General features: G+C 39.2%; 1 protein-coding gene across 4 annotated transcripts in view; it reads right to left on the reverse strand.

Moving 5' to 3' along the window:
- Positions 1-8,474: 8,474 nt before the first annotated feature.
- Positions 8,475-16,249, reverse strand: part of LOC128699340 (glutamine--fructose-6-phosphate aminotransferase [isomerizing] 2) — a 110,644-nt gene continuing 102,869 nt past the window's right edge. For all 4 annotated transcript variants that reach the window (XM_070098231.1, XM_053791992.2, XM_053791991.2 and 1 more), the window contains 2 exons: positions 15,738-15,866; positions 8,475-10,048 (listed from right to left, as the gene is read on the reverse strand). In XM_070098231.1, coding sequence (XP_069954332.1) covers positions 9,803-10,048; positions 15,738-15,866 — 375 coding nt within the window. In that variant the 3' untranslated portion in view covers positions 8,475-9,802. The remainder of the gene's footprint in view (positions 10,049-15,737; positions 15,867-16,249) is intronic.

Here is a 16,249-nt window from a genome sequence, read left to right on the forward strand (position 1 = left end):
CAATTGTGCCTATTATATACGTATATAGGACAATCAGTTCCAATATATATCCCAATAGTTATGTCACTGACTTCATTGGGATATCCTAGGTAATTTACAGTATGTATGATAATCGTACTTATGTGTACCTGTGCCTTAATAAACTTAATTATAGCTGTAAAAGAAAGCAGGCAGAGCACATCCCCCGTGTCCGACTCGACTGCGTAAAAACTCAATTGGTATAAAAGTTTCTAAAATCGGAACTTCAGATTTAAACATGTAAATAGTTTATTACCACTGTAACTTGTGTAACTATCAAAACTTTGGGAGGCCAGTCCCTGGACCCATAATGTGCCTCTTTAATCTTTTGGCTTTTATAAACCTTGGTAATTAATACCGACGAGTTGGTTTAGAAAAACACGTAAGCAAACACCTTGATCAAGGTCCTGGGGCCTTGATCAAGGTCTCAGGACCGAAACCCAGCGCTGTATAGCCCTTGTGGCTTAGCGCTTCTTTCTGATTATATCTTATATATCAGGACCGAAACGCTTTCTAATAAATATGTCCTAGTGTTTGATTACGTGTTTTTTCTACACCAATCTTTTGAGTACCGCCCACAGGATAGAGATGGGATGCATATTAAATATATTAAACTAACCTGCCTGAAGCACTGGAAGGTCCCCCTATCTGCCAGTAGATTCAGAGGTATTGTTAAAAAGCACCATATCTCCTTAACCTAACTGAGACAGCAATGCTTTCATCCAATTCTGTTCATGTTCTTTTAGCCATCCTTCAACTCGATGACGCACTGCCTTTCTTGGGTTATCCTGAGTGGCTAACCCTCCGGGGTTAAAAATCCAAATAAAATCTTGTCTTAATTCCCATACATAGTTGGTAACATGTCCAATTTTATTTGTATTGTAATCTAAGTAACTTGCTGTATCTATTCAATCACTTCACAAAACTGAAGATTATTAGTTATTATTTTTATTATTATTATTATTACATGTATTATAATCAAGGGGAAAGCACTAAACCCATAGGATTATACAGTGCCTGTGGAGGAGTGTGGAAGGTATTCAGATTTAATTCAGGGAACTGAAGCACAGATCCAATTCACTAGATCAAGAGCCCTGCACCAGCATCAAGGAACCTACCTTGAGGGGCAAAGATTATTGAATCACTTTACATAATATGTAATTCTTTTGTGATTGACCATCTGTTATTAGCAGCCTTTCTTATTGTACTTATGACTTTAGTTAACCCGGTTGGCCCGGTGGTCTGGTGGCTAAGCTCCCGCTTCACACACGGAGGGTCCGGGTTCGATTCCCGGCGGGTGGAAATTCCGACACGTTTCCTTATTGTCCTGTTCACCTAGCAGCAAATATGTACCTGGGTGTTAGTCGACTGGTGTGGGTCGCATCCTGGGGGACAAGATTAAGGACCCCAATGGAAATAAGTTAGACAGTCCTCGATGACGAACTGACTTTCTTGGGTTACCCTGGGTGGCTAACCCTCCGGGGTTAAAAATCCGAACGAAATCTTATCTTATCTTATCTTAAGAAGTCCTACTTAATAGTCTATGTCTAGTTCTTAAGTATTCTTTTTGATTATAATAATAATAATACTAGTTCTTAAGTAACATGTAAGCTTATTATGAAACACATTGCATAATTAGTGGCTTTCTTATTTGCCTTCTATTGTATTAATTAATTTAAACTATATTATTTGTAAGCATAAAGAAGTAAACATTATTATTTTTTTTCAACCTCAGCCATTGTCTCTCACTGAGGCAGTTTGACGTGAAAAAGAAAAAAAAACACTTTCACTATCACTCATTCCATTACTGTCTTACCAGAGGAGTGCCAATACTACAGTTCAAAACTGCAAATATCCGCACCCCTCTCCTTTAGTGCAGGCACAGTATTTTCCACCTCCAGGACTCAAGTCTGGCTAACCGGTTTCCCCATATTCCTTCATAAATGTTATCTTGCTCACACTCCAACAGCATGCCAAGTGATGAATTAACAAGATTAGAAATTGCCATATCAGTAGTAATTTATCTTACAGATAAAAATGTTCCCCCAAAGGCCATTGCTGGTGGTGACTTTGGTATGGTCCAGCCAGTGTCTGTTGTGGAGGTGTATACAGAGTAGATCAAAATCAATTAATGATTAAGATCACATTATATTTGTAGGGGAAGCACTAAACCTGTAGGAGTCATACAGCACCTGGGGCAATGGAAGGCATTCAGGTTCAATTCAAAGAACTGGAGCACAGGTTCAGTCTTCTAGGTCAAGAGCCCCACACCAGCATTAAGGGGAACATTGAAATCACAAAATGGCTGCAGTATAGAGAGAACCTACTTTAGCTGCTGGGAGTCATAGTAATTCAGACCATTCTCTTCTCATGGTATGCATACATTGCATACTGTAACAGCACTAATAGCACCTTTCAAGGCAGGTGAAATTGCCTGACTTGACCTTGCTTGACCTTGAGGTTCCTAAACCTGTATTCCCTGGAACGCAGGAGGGAGAGATACATGATTATATACACCTGGAAAATCCTAGAGGGACTAGTACCGAACTTGCACACGAAAATCACTCACTACGAAAGCAAAAGACTTGGCAGACGATGCACCATCCCCCCAATGAAAAGCAGGGGTGTCACTAGCACGTTAAGAGACCATACAATAAGTGTCAGGGGCCCGAGACTGTTCAACTGCCTCCCAGCACACATAAGGGGGATTACCAACAGACCCCTGGCAGTCTTCAAGCTGGCACTGGACAAGCACCTAAAGTCAGTTCCGGATCAGCCGGGCTGTGGCTCGTATGTTGGTTTGCGTGCAGCCAGCAACAACAGCCTGGTTGATCAGGCTCTGATCCACCAGGAGGCCTGGTCTCAGACCGGGCCGCGGGGGCGTTGACCCCCGGAACTCTCTCCAGGTAAACTCCAGGTAGAAAATGTACAGAGAACTTTCACGGCGCGCATAACGGAGATAAAACACCTCAATTATTGGGAGCGCTTGAGGTTCCTAAACCTGTATTCCCTGGAACGCAGGAGGGAGAGATACATGATTATATACACCTGGAAAATCCTAGAGGGACTAGTACTGAACTTGCACACGAAAATCACTCACTACGAAAGCAAAAAGACTTGGCAGACGATGCACCATCCCCCCAATGAAAAGCAGGGGTGTCACTAGCACGTTAAGAGACCATACAATAAGTGTCAGGGGCCCGAGACTGTTCAACTGCCTCCCAGCACACATACGGGGGATTACCAACAGACCCCTGGCAGTCTTCAAGCTGGCACTGGACAAGCACCTAAAGTCAGTTCCTGATCAGCCGGGCTGTGGCTCGTACGTTGGTTTGCGTGCAGCCAGCAGCAACAGCCTGGTTGATCAGGCTCTGATCCACCAGGAGGCCTGGTCACAGACCGGGCCGCGGGGGCGTTGACCCCCGGAACTCTCTCCAGGTAAACTCCAGGTAAACTGTATTTTGCAAGTTAAGTGAAATTAATCATTTGCCATGGTTTATAAAATCTGTCATTATCTAAAATGGACTAGTGTCTTTGACAAATTACTTTATATGTTCTTTGAAGAAGTTACTATGACCCTCCTCAACACTTAATTTTTAAATTCCACATATGTACAGTACAGTATATGCCTATTTTAGATATTGTTGTTCATCCTTAAAAAAGACTACGGTTTCACTGATTAAAGTTAAACAAACATGTTAGTCTTTTATGTGCCGGTACAAACCATCATATCCTTAGAGTAGAAGCAACTGGCAATGAGAAAGAATTTATGGCAAGAATGAACGTGCTGTAGAAGAATCTTTGAATTATTAACCTTGGAGGGCTTTTTACTCATGAAAATGTATGAAAGCCCAACAGTGTGGCTTTAGTCCTCTTCCACTGTAAATACCTTTGTAACTTGTCATGATTGTGACTAGACCTACCTGGAGTTCATTACCTTTGTAATTTGTGAGTTCCTTACCTTTGTAAATTGTGAATTCATTACCTCTGTAACTTGCTCAGCTATCAAAACTTTGGAGTCCAGTCCCTGGACCAATTATGTACCTCTGTAATCTTTTGACTACCGCCCACAGGATGGGTATGGGGTGCATAATAAACATATTAAACTTAACTCTAAAATTTGTTCATGATTGTAGCCATGTATAAATGCAAGTAACCATTCTTACAGTATTCATTACCTTTGTAACTTGTGAGTTCATTACCTTGTACCTAGTTCAGCCATCAAAACTTTGGGGCCCAGTCCCTGGACCCATTGTGTACCTCTATAATCTGTTAATACCTTTGTAACTTGTCATGATTGTGACTAGACCTACCTGGAGTTCATTACCTTTGTAAATTGTGAATTCATTACCTCTGTAACTTGCTCAGCCATCAAAACTTTGAGGCCCAGTCCCTGGACCCATTATGTACCTCTGTAATCTTTTGACTACCGCCCACAGGATGGGTATGGGGTGCATAATAAACATATTAAACTAACTTCCACTGGATGCAACCCACAATAGCTGACTAACAGGTGCCTACCTGCTGCTAGGTGAATATGGGCTACATGTTTAAGTGTACCTGCTCACACTTCTTGACTTGCCTGGAATTTGGTTGTGAGCCAGACATGTTACCATTGTATGCAAAATGTACAGTAGAGCAAACTGTATGTACAGGAACAATTTTTTTTACACTGGCTATGATTTCATCACAACCTAATTTTAGCATCTCACAGGGTCAGTAGAAATTGGATGCAATCAATACTTTTTTTGTCCTGAGGTCACTTGTTCTTGCTACACCTTTAGGTCATGTGATTCCATTTTATATGTATATGAGGTAAGTTTCAGCTCTTGTGCTGTTATTAGTTTACTGAAGAGGGCCTTAGTGCAAAATATATAGTTAATTTATTGGGTTTGAAGCCTATTGACTACATGAGGGTTTTGAGACTCTCTGACCGCAGGTTCAATCCCGCCCGTGGTATGGTTTGTTTGCAATCGTGTCATTACGATTTCGTGAGTCATGAGGGTTATTGAGGCTGCATGTAACCTTTACACCCCCAGTCAAGGATATTTCTATCCTTCAAAAAGGGATTAAACTCAATGCCTGATGTACATTCACACTGAGATCATTTTTTTTTTAACACGTTGGCCATTTCCCACCGAGACAGGATGACCCAAAAAGAAAGAAAAGACTTTCATCATCATTCAACACTTTCACCATTATTCATACATAATCAGTCTATAGGGGAAGGAAGGTGGGGTAGGGGTCGTCCTCGAAAGGGTTGGAGAGAGGGGGTAAAGGAGGTTTTGTGGGCAAGGGGCTTGGACTTCCAGCAAGCGTGCGTGAGCGTGTTAGATAGGAGTGAATGGAGACGAATGGTACTTTGGACCTGACGATCTGTTGGAGTGTGAGCAGGGTAATATTTAGTGAAGGGATTCAGGGAAACCGGTTATTTTCATATAGTCGGACTTGAGTCCTGGAAATGGGAAGTACAATGCCTGCACTTTAAAGGAGGGGTTTGGGATATTGGCAGTTTGGAGGGATATGTTGTGTATCTTTATGTGTATGCTTCTAAACTGTTGTATTCTGAGCACCTCTGCAAAAACAGTGATAATGTGCGAGTGTGGTGAAAGTGTTGAATGATGATGAAAGTATTTTCTTTTTGGGGATTTTCTTTCTTTTTTGGGTCACCCTGCCTCGGTGGGAGATGGCCGACTTGTTGAAAAAAAAAAAAAATCAGTCTTTGCAGAGATGCTCAGATATGATAGTTTTAGATGTCACTCTGAGATAAATATTGTAATTGTAGTATGTATTACAATTAATGGAAGCAGCACTAAATACAGCACCTGAGGAAATTAGGCAATCAGGTTTGACCAAAGGAAGGATAGGTCCTATTCCTGATATCAAGAGCCCCTCACTGTACACCTTTGTATATAACCTTTTTTTCTGTTTTATTGTATCATGTGGTTTCATTTGTGCCACAAATTCATGGATTAAGTTTTTGGCAAGTTGAATTTTCAGAAGTTATTTCTTTTCTCTATTTTTCTTTTCAGTTGCATTGTTGTTTTTATGTTTATTTTATGATTATTATTATTACATTCATGGGGACTGCAAAACCTGCAGGGTTATACGTTATTATTATTATAATCAAAACTAAGTACTAAATCCACAATGGTCATACAGCACCTGGTGTAAAAGGTGGGCAGGTCCAATTCCTTACATCAAAAGCCCTCACCTACATCATGGAATCCACCCTCAAAGCGTTCACTTCATGAATACTGCATGTGGTTAGCTCATATTTGTTTGTTATAAAGGTTGAGTGGTTGAAAAATATAAATCATAAATTAAATTCACGATAAGCTATATTTCAAGATTTATTCATTATAATATATTCATGGAATTTGAATTCATGACCAAAGTCATGTAGTTACCATTTTACATACTACTTTAGGTTATCAGTGGACAAACTCCCCAACATGCATCTGACTGATCATAGGCTTTGGTGATGATTCCAGATTTCAGGCTGGTTAGTTTACAGAAAATGGCTGGCATTTTCCCTCATTATCAGTAAAATGAGAATTTCATAATGACTGAAAGTAACTGAAAATTTTAATGTGCATATGGGATATTAAAGTTACCTTATAAATGCCAGTAATTCATTACTCAAAATTAAGTGAATCAAGGCTGACTTACCCAGTTAATTGGTTCATCAGTGAATCCCTAGGTTACATCACTATTTTTTATATTGGTGGACTATACTACTCCAAGATAAATTAATGTACTTGCATGTAATAAATCATAACTAACTACTGTCTGCTTGTTTCCCTAGCTCACTACGGTTAATTTTCTTCACCAATCTATTATACATATCCACTTACATGTTTGAGAGTATTGGTGCCCTCTCACAAACGTAAGATTTTATTTTTAACACGTTGGCCGTTTCCCACTAAAGCAGGGTGACCCAAAAAGAAAGAAAAACCCCAAAAGAAAAAAATTTCATCATCATTCAACACTTTCACCATCGCTCATAAATAATCAATCTCTTCGCAGAGATGCTCAGATACGACAGTTTATATGTCCCTCCAAACTGCCAATATCCCAAACCCCTCCTTTAAAGTGCAGGCATTGTACTTCCCACTTCTAGTGTTCCTATCCTTGAGACATCATGAACCACATTTTGAACAGTGGTTGGTGGCAGGAGAGGAATAGAAGAGGGTATAGCAGAACAAACAATAACAGAACTTGTTTTTTGACACATAACAGAGGTTGAAATGAGGCACTCTTTTTTTTTTGTTATTGTTGTTGCTAGACAGCAAAGGAAATATAAACCTGTAATTGTTTTACATGATGGTAGGATTGCTGGTGTCCTTTTTCCTGTCTCATAAACATGCAAGATTTCAGGTACATCTTGCTACTTCTACTTACACTTAGGTCACACTACACATACATGTACAAGCATAAATATATACATACCCCTCTGGATTTTCTTCTATTTTCTTTCTAGTTCTTGTTCTTGTTTATTTCCTCTTATCTCCATGGGGAAGTTTAACAGAATTCTTCCTCCGTAAGCCATGCGTGTTGTAAGAGGCAACTAAAATGCCGAGAGCAAGGGGCTAGTAACCCCTTCTCCTGTATATATTACTAAATTTAAAAGGAGAAACATTCGTTTTTTCTTTTGGGCCACCCCACCTCAGTGGGATACGGCTGATACGTTGAAAGAAAGAAAATGATTGCTGGTCTTTTCTGCCTCATAAACACGCAGGATAATGGGCATATCTTGCTACTTTTGCTTACACTTAGGTCACAATACATATGCATGCACACTATATTTACACACCCATCTGGGTTTTCTTCTATTTTCTTAATAGTTCTTGTTCTTCTTTATTTCATCTTATTTCTATGGTGAAGTGGAAAAGAGTTCTTCCTCTGTAAGAGGATATTAAAATGGCAAGAACAAGGGGTTAGTAACCCCTTCACCTGCATAAAGTACTAAATTTAAAAAGAAAAACTTTTTCTTTCTAGGTCACCCTGCCTCAGTGGGATACAGCTGGTTCATTGAAAAAAAAAAATAAAAAAGGATGTATGAACCTCTGTACCACAGTACTGGAGGCAGGAGAGCTCTGAGTCTGTATATGACTGCAGAAATGGAAGGTCACATACTAGGTATCCAAAAACAAACAGAGGATGCTATAGGATAGGACGATGGATCACATGAGAACACAGGCTGCATGGAAGGTGACCTTCTTGTACAAGATAATGTAAAACTTCTCCATATGACAAAACATTTATTAGTTATGCCATTACCCAGCAAGAGTAGATCTACCATACGGCTGGCTATTAAAGAACAAGGAAACTTGACAATTATCACAAATTACTGAAGATGGGACACCATCAGCATAGCTCTGCTCCTATATCCACAACAGTAAATTACATACTTCTACATACAGCACTTGCATGGGATATAATAATGCAACACATTTCTGAGAATGTAGGTTTTATTTCCAGTCCCCTATACAATGAAGTCTGAGCAAAGGCTCATAAAAAAATTTTTATATACAGAGAAATGATACAACAGCACCCATGATAAGAAAGAAATTTAATCTAAATGTTTCATATCACTCATTATGTAGTATTTAGTTCTTTCATATCACAATCAGGAATGTTTTCAGTGTTGTTTATGTGGTAGTTTTTATATTTTGTACAAGCTGTACAATTTACAAATAAACTATAAAATGTATGGTAAAAACAAGGTGAAAGGCAATTTAAAAAATTAAAATGCCTTAAAAAGGTATTCCTAAGCAATCTCATTTATTGTCCAAAATTACCATGTTCATAAAATTTGAAATACTGAATAAAATATGCTATTTAAAAGTGCCACATATTTTATACATTGTCAATAAGTTGAAGTATGGCAGATGTATTTGATAAACCACCTCATTAGCTGCAACAATTTGTAAAACTTAGGTGAAACTTTATAACAAATTTTTAAAAATAAATACACATTTACATAAATTATGTGAGCACAATTTTGATCCTTTGTATATATACAAATTTTGCCCAACAGGATACAACATTTTAGGTTGTCTAGGCAGGCTTATGTGTTTTGTTAACCAAGAAAACCCTTCACTTAGATATAAATTAGAATAGCAAGATAAGAAACTGATGAGTTATCTTCTTAACCAAGAATACCCTTCTAATTATGTGTGTTATCTTTTCAAATTATGTGAGTTATCTTTTCAATCAAGAATACAATTATGATCAGACAATTTAGGATAAGACAAACTACATGAGTTACTTTGAAGCAAAATAATAATGGTATATTGGATTCAGATGAGATTGATAAGCAAATAATATTATGGGTACATATTAAATGTTACCATAATACCACAGAGGATGGCTTACATACTATTACAACATTGGAAGAATTTTAGAAAATCATGACTACTTTTTTAAAATATGAATAGTGAGACAAAAGTTAAAAAAAAAAAGACATAAGAGAGAGCTAGCAGAAGTCAACCAAGACAGTTTAAGAAAAAATAAAAGATAAGGAAAGCAATCACAGACATTAACTGCATATCAACCAGACCCATCTACAGTTTTTTTCTTTAACATACTTGTATCTATCAGTTTTTAGTTATTCAAATATGGCAATTTCTATTCAATGAGTCTAATGAACTGAAATCCAATTTCCAGTAAATTATGTATCAGCAACTTCCAAAATATTGATTTATATAGACAAAAGTAATATGTTATTAAACTGTAGTGTGTGTCTAGGACGAACACAGGACACTGACAAGAGTGACACCTATTCAACAGTGACAGACTTTGCCAAGTTTCTTGGGCAATCAACATTACAGCCCCTAAGAACAGCAATGTGGTATGACAGTAGTTGTAAAGGAATGACTGTGAGGAGACCTTGGAGGCAGTCCACAGTTCTGGGAACCTCTAGCGTGTTAGAAGCAAACTTCTGAGGCTCTACGTCGCCCTTATTACAGATGAGGAGCGGCCGTCCTTCTCTTGCAGTTACTTGCTGTAGAGCATTCATGCATTTCTAAGGAAAAAATTCTTAAATTAATAATATTATTATATTAACACATCGGCTGTTTCCCACCAAGACAGGGTGGCCCGAAAAACAAAAACTTTCATCATTCACTCCATCACTGTCTTGTCAGAGGCATGCCTACACTACAGTTATAAAACTGCAACATTAACACCCCTCCTTCAGAGTCCAGACATTGTACTTTCCATCTACAGGCCTCAAGTCTGGCCTGCTGGTTTCCCCTGAATCCCTTCATAAATGTTACCTTGCTTGCATTCCAACAGCATGTCAAGTCCTAAAAGCCATTTGTCTCCATTCACTCCTGTCTAACATGCTCATGCACGCTTGCTGGAAATCCAAGCCCCTTGCACACAAAACCTCTTTTATCCCCTCTCTATAACCTTTCCTAGGCTGACCCCTACCCTGCCTTCCCTCCACTACAGATTTGTATGCTCTCGAAGTCATTCTATTTCATTCCATCCTCTCTACATGCCCAAACTATCTCAATAACCCCTCCTCAGCCCTCTGGATAATAGTTTTGGTAATCCCACACCTCCTCCTAATCTCCAAACTACGGATTCTCTGCATTATATTCACACCACACATTCCCCTCAGACATGACATCTCCACTGCCTCTAGCCTTTTCCTTGTTGCAACATTCACAACCCATGCCTCTCACCCATACAAGAGCATTGGTATAACTATACTCTCATACATTTCCCTCTTTGCTTTCATGGATAAAGTTCTTTGTCTCCACAGACTCCTCAGTGCACCACTCACCTTTTTCCCCTCGTCAATTCTATGATTCACCTCATCCTTCATAGACCCATCTGCTGACACGTCCATTCCCAAATATCTGAACACATTTACCTCCTCCATACTCTCTCCCTCCAATCTGATATCCAATCTTCCCATACCTAATTTTTTGGTTATCTTCATCACCTTACTCTTTCCTATATTCACTTTTAACTTCCTTCTTTTACATACCCTGCCAAACTCATCAACCAACCTCTGCAACTTCTCTTCAGAATCTCTCAAAAGCACAGTTTCATCAACAAAGAGCAACTGTGACAACTCCCACTTTATGTTAGATTCTTTACCTTTTAACACCACACCTCTTGCCAACACCCAAGCATTCACCTCTCTTATTACTCCATCTAAAAATATACTGAATAACCGTGGTGACATCACACATCCTTGTCTAAGGCCTACTTTCACTGGGACATAATCCCCCTCTCGCTCACATGCTCTAACCTGAGCCTCACTATCCTTGTAAAAACTTTTCACCGCTTTCAATAACCTACCTCCTATTCCATACATTTGCAACATCTGCCACATTGCCCCCCTATCCACCCTATTATATGCCTTTCCCAAATCCATTAATGCCACAAAAACCTCTTTACCCCTATCTAAATACTGTTCACCTATGTACGTATTGCACTGCAAACACTTGGTCTATGCCCCCCCTACCTTTCCTAAAGCCTTCTTGTTCATTTGCTATCCTACTCTCCGTCTTATAATTCTATCAATAATAACTCTACCATACACTTTACCAGGTATACTCAACAGACTTTTTTTTTTTTTTTTTTTATTATCACACCGGCCGATTCCCACCAAGGCAGGGTGGCCCGAAAAAGAAAAACTTTCACCATCATTCACTCCATCACTGTCTTGCCAGAAGGGTGCTTTACACTACAGTTTTTAAACTGCAACATTAACACCCCTCCTTCAGAGTGCAGGCACTGTACTTCCCATCTCCAGGACTCAAGTCCGGCCTGCCGGTTTCCCTGAATCCCTTCATAAATGTTACTTTGCTCACACTCCAACAGCACGTCAAGTATTAAAAACCATTTGTCTCCATTCACTCCTATCAAACACGCTCACGCATGCCTGCTGGAAGTCCAAGCCCCTCGCACACAAAACCTCCTTTACCCCCTCCCTCCAACCCTTCCTAGGCCGACCCCTACCCCGCCTTCCTTCCACTACAGACTGATACACTCTTGAAGTCATTCTGTTTCGCTCCATTCTCTCTACATGTCCGAACCACCTCAACAACCCTTCCTCAGCCCTCTGGACAACAGTTTTGGTAATCCCGCACCTCCTCCTAACTTCCAAACTACGAATTCTCTGCATTATATTCACACCACACATTGCCCTCAGACATGACATCTCCACTGCCTCCAGCCTTCTCCTCGCTGCAACATTCATCACCCACGCTTCACACCCATATAAGAGCGTTGGTAAAACTATACTCTCATACATTCCCCTCTTTGCCTCCAAGGACAAAGTTCTTTGTCTCCACAGACTCCTAAGTGCACCACTCACTCTTTTTCCCTCATCAATTCTATGATTCACCTCATCTTTCATAGACCCATCCGCTGACACGTCCACTCCCAAATATCTGAATACGTTCACCTCCTCCATACTCTCTCCCTCCAATCTGATATTCAATCTTTCATCACCTAATCTTTTTGTTATCCTCATAACCTTACTCTTTCCTGTATTCACCTTTAATTTTCTTCTTTTGCACACCCTACCAAATTCATCCACCAATCTCTGCAACTTCTCTTCAGAATCTCCCAAGAGCACAGTGTCATCAGCAAAGAGCAGCTGTGACAACTCCCACTTTGTGTGTGATTCTTTATCTTTTAACTCCACGCCTCTTGCCAAGACCCTCGCATTTACTTCTCTTACAACCCCATCTATAAATATATTAAACAACCACGGTGACATCACACATCCTTGTCTAAGGCCTACTTTTACTGGGAAAAAATTTCCCTCTTTCCTACATACTCTAACTTGAGCCTCACTATCCTCGTAAAAACTCTTCACTGCTTTCAGTAACCTACCTCCTACACCATACACTTGCAACATCTGCCACATTGCCCCCCTATCCACCCTGTCATACGCCTTTTCCAAATCCATAAATGCCACAAAGACCTCTTTAGCCTTATCTAAATACTGTTCACTTATATGTTTCACTGTAAACACCTGGTCCACACACCCCCTACCTTTCCTAAAGCCTCCTTGTTCATCTGCTATCCTATTCTCCGTCTTACTCTTAATTCTTTCAATTATAACTCTACCATACACTTTACCAGGTACACTCAACAGACTTATCCCCCTATAATTTTTGCACTCTCTTTTATCCCCTTTGCCTTTATACAAAGGAACTATGCATGCTCTCTGCCAATCCCTAGGTACCTTACCCTCTTCCATACATTTATTAAATAATTGCACCAACCACTCCAAAACTATATCCCCACCTGCTTTTAACATTTCTATCTTTATCCCATCAATCCCGGCTGCCTTACCCCCTTTCATTTTACCTACTGCCTCACGAACTTCCCCCACACTCACAACTGGCTCTTCCTCACTCCTACAAGATGTTATTCCTCCTTGCCCTATACACGAAATCACAGCTTCCCTATCTTCATCGACATTTAACAATTCCTCAAAATATTCCTTCCATCTTCCCAATACCTCTAACTCTCCATTTAATAACTCTCCTCTCCTATTTTTAACTGACAAATCAATTTGTTCTCTAGGCTTTCTTAACTTGTTAATCTCACTCCAAAACTTTTTCTTATTTTCAACAAAATTTGTTGATAACATCTCACCCACTCTCTCATTTGCTCTCTTTTTACATTGCTTCACCACTCTCTTAACCTCTCTCTTTTTCTCCATATACTCTTCCCTCCTTGCATCACTTCTACTTTGTAAAAACTTCTCATATGCTAACTTTTTCTCCCTTACTACTCTCTTTACATCATCATTCCACCAATCGCTCCTCTTCCCTCCTGCACCAACTTTCCTGTAACCACAAACTTCTGCTGAACACTCTAACACTACATTTTTAAACCTACCCCATACCTCTTCGACCCCATTGCCTATGCTCTCATTAGCCCATCTATCCTCCAATAGCTGTTTATATCTTACCCTAACTGCCTCCTCTTTTAGTTTATAAACCTTCACCTCTCTCTTCCCTGATGCTTCTATTCTCCTTGTATCCCATCTACCTTTTACTCTCAGTGTAGCTACAACTAGAAAGTGATCTGATATATCTGTGGCCCCTCTATAAACATGTACATCCTGAAGTCTACTCAACAGTCTTTTATCTACCAATACATAATCCAACAAACTACTGTCATTTCGCCCTACATCATATCGTGTATACTTATTTATCCTCTTTTTCTTAAAATATGTATTACCTATAACTAAACCCCTTTCTATACAAAGTTCAATCAAAGGGCTCCCATTATCATTTACACCTGGCACCCCAAACTTACCTACCACACCCTCTCTAAAAGTTTCTCCTACTTTAGCATTCAAGTCCCCTACCACAATTACTCTCTCACTTGGTTCAAAGGCTCCTATACATTCACTTAACATCTCCCAAAATCTCTCTCTCTCCTCTGCATTCCTCTCTTCTCCAGGTGCATACACGCTTATTATGACCCACTTCTCGCATCCAACCTTTACTTTAATCCACATAATTCTTGAATTTACACATTCATATTCTCTTTTCTCCTTCCATAACTGATCATTTAACATTACTGCTACCCCTTCCTTTGCTCTAACTCTCTCAGATACTCCAGATTTAATCCCATTTATTTCCCCCCACTGAAACTCTCCTACCCCCTTCAGCTTTGTTTCGCTTAGGGCCAGGACATCCAACTTCTTTTCATTCATAACATCAGCAATCATCTGTTTCTTGTCATCCGCACTACATCCACGCACATTTAAGCAACCCAGTTTTATAAAGTTTTTCTTCTTCTCTTTTTTAGTAATTGTATACAGGAGAAGGGGTTACTAGCCCATTGCTCCCGGCATTTTAGTCGCCTCATACGACACGCATGGCTTACGGAGGAAAGATTCTTTTCCACTTCCCCATGGACAATAGAAGAAATAAAAAAGAACAAGAGCTATTTAGAAAAAGGAGAAAAACCTAGATGTATGTATATATATATATGCATGTGCGTGTCTGTGAAGTGTGACCAAAGTGTAAGTAGGAGTAGCAAGATATCCCTGTTATCTTAGCGTGTTTATGAGACAGAAAAAGAAACCAGCAATCCTACCATCATGCAAAACAGTTACAGGTTTTTGTTTCACAGTCATCTGGCAGGACGGTAGTACTTCCCTGGGTGGTTGCTGTCTACCAACCTACTATAACCCCTATAATTTTTACACTCTTTTGTCCCTTTTGCCTTTATACAAAGGAACTATGCATGCTCTCTGCCAATCCCTAGGTACCTTACCCTCTTCCATACATTTATTAAATAAAAACACTAACCACTCCAAAACTATATCTCCACCTGCTTTTAACATTTCTATCTTTATCCCAGTAATACCAGCTGTTTTGCCCCCTTTCATTCTGCTCACTGCCCCATGCACTTCCCCCATACTCACAACTGGTTCTTCCTCACTACTATAAGATGTTATTCCTCAACAAACAATTATGTACCATGTATATACGTATCCAATTCTAATATTCTATTAAGAAATTAAAACAGTTTAAAATTGTAGAATCTTGCAAGAAGCTTGTAACAAATACCAAAACAAAAATAAAATGCCCAAAGATAGAAGTAAAGTTTATTGGAAAAATATAACATTAAAATCACATGATCAGTTCTGCAAGCTTGATTACAGTATATACAGATAGAAAAACAATGAATTCAATATGTGGTTTCCTTAAACTTACCAAAAAGACATTGTCTCGTGTGCAGATCATAACAATAGGCATGCCTTTGTCAACAAGAGCAAGGGGTCCATGCTTCAGCTCACCAGCCATGATTCCTTCACTATGCATGTATGTGATTTCCTTGATTTTCTGTAAAGTATTTTAAAGAATGAGTGCTCTATACACACCATGACTGCTTGTAAGAAACTTTTGAATTTGTACATCTGAGAACAGAAAACCATATGGCTTATCTAGGTCCCCATAACCAAGCATTTGACCATTCCTTAAAATTATTTAACAAGAAGGTGATATTGAAATATTTTAAACAATGCTTTTTGATAATACAGTATGCTATCTAGAATTTATGCACATTAATTGTGTTATGATTAGTCAAAACAATTCAGCATTAATGGTCATATTTCAGCATATTCTTTTTTATTTGCTGTACTACCACGAGTTATACTAACAGTTATTATTCCTGCATGCCAATTAAATGTAACTGGCTTCCTTAAACATGTACACCATTTCAAAAT

The sequence above is a fragment of the Cherax quadricarinatus genome, chromosome 61, assembly GCF_038502225.1.
Source record: "Cherax quadricarinatus isolate ZL_2023a chromosome 61, ASM3850222v1, whole genome shotgun sequence".
NCBI classification, from domain to species: domain Eukaryota; kingdom Metazoa; phylum Arthropoda; class Malacostraca; order Decapoda; family Parastacidae; genus Cherax; species Cherax quadricarinatus.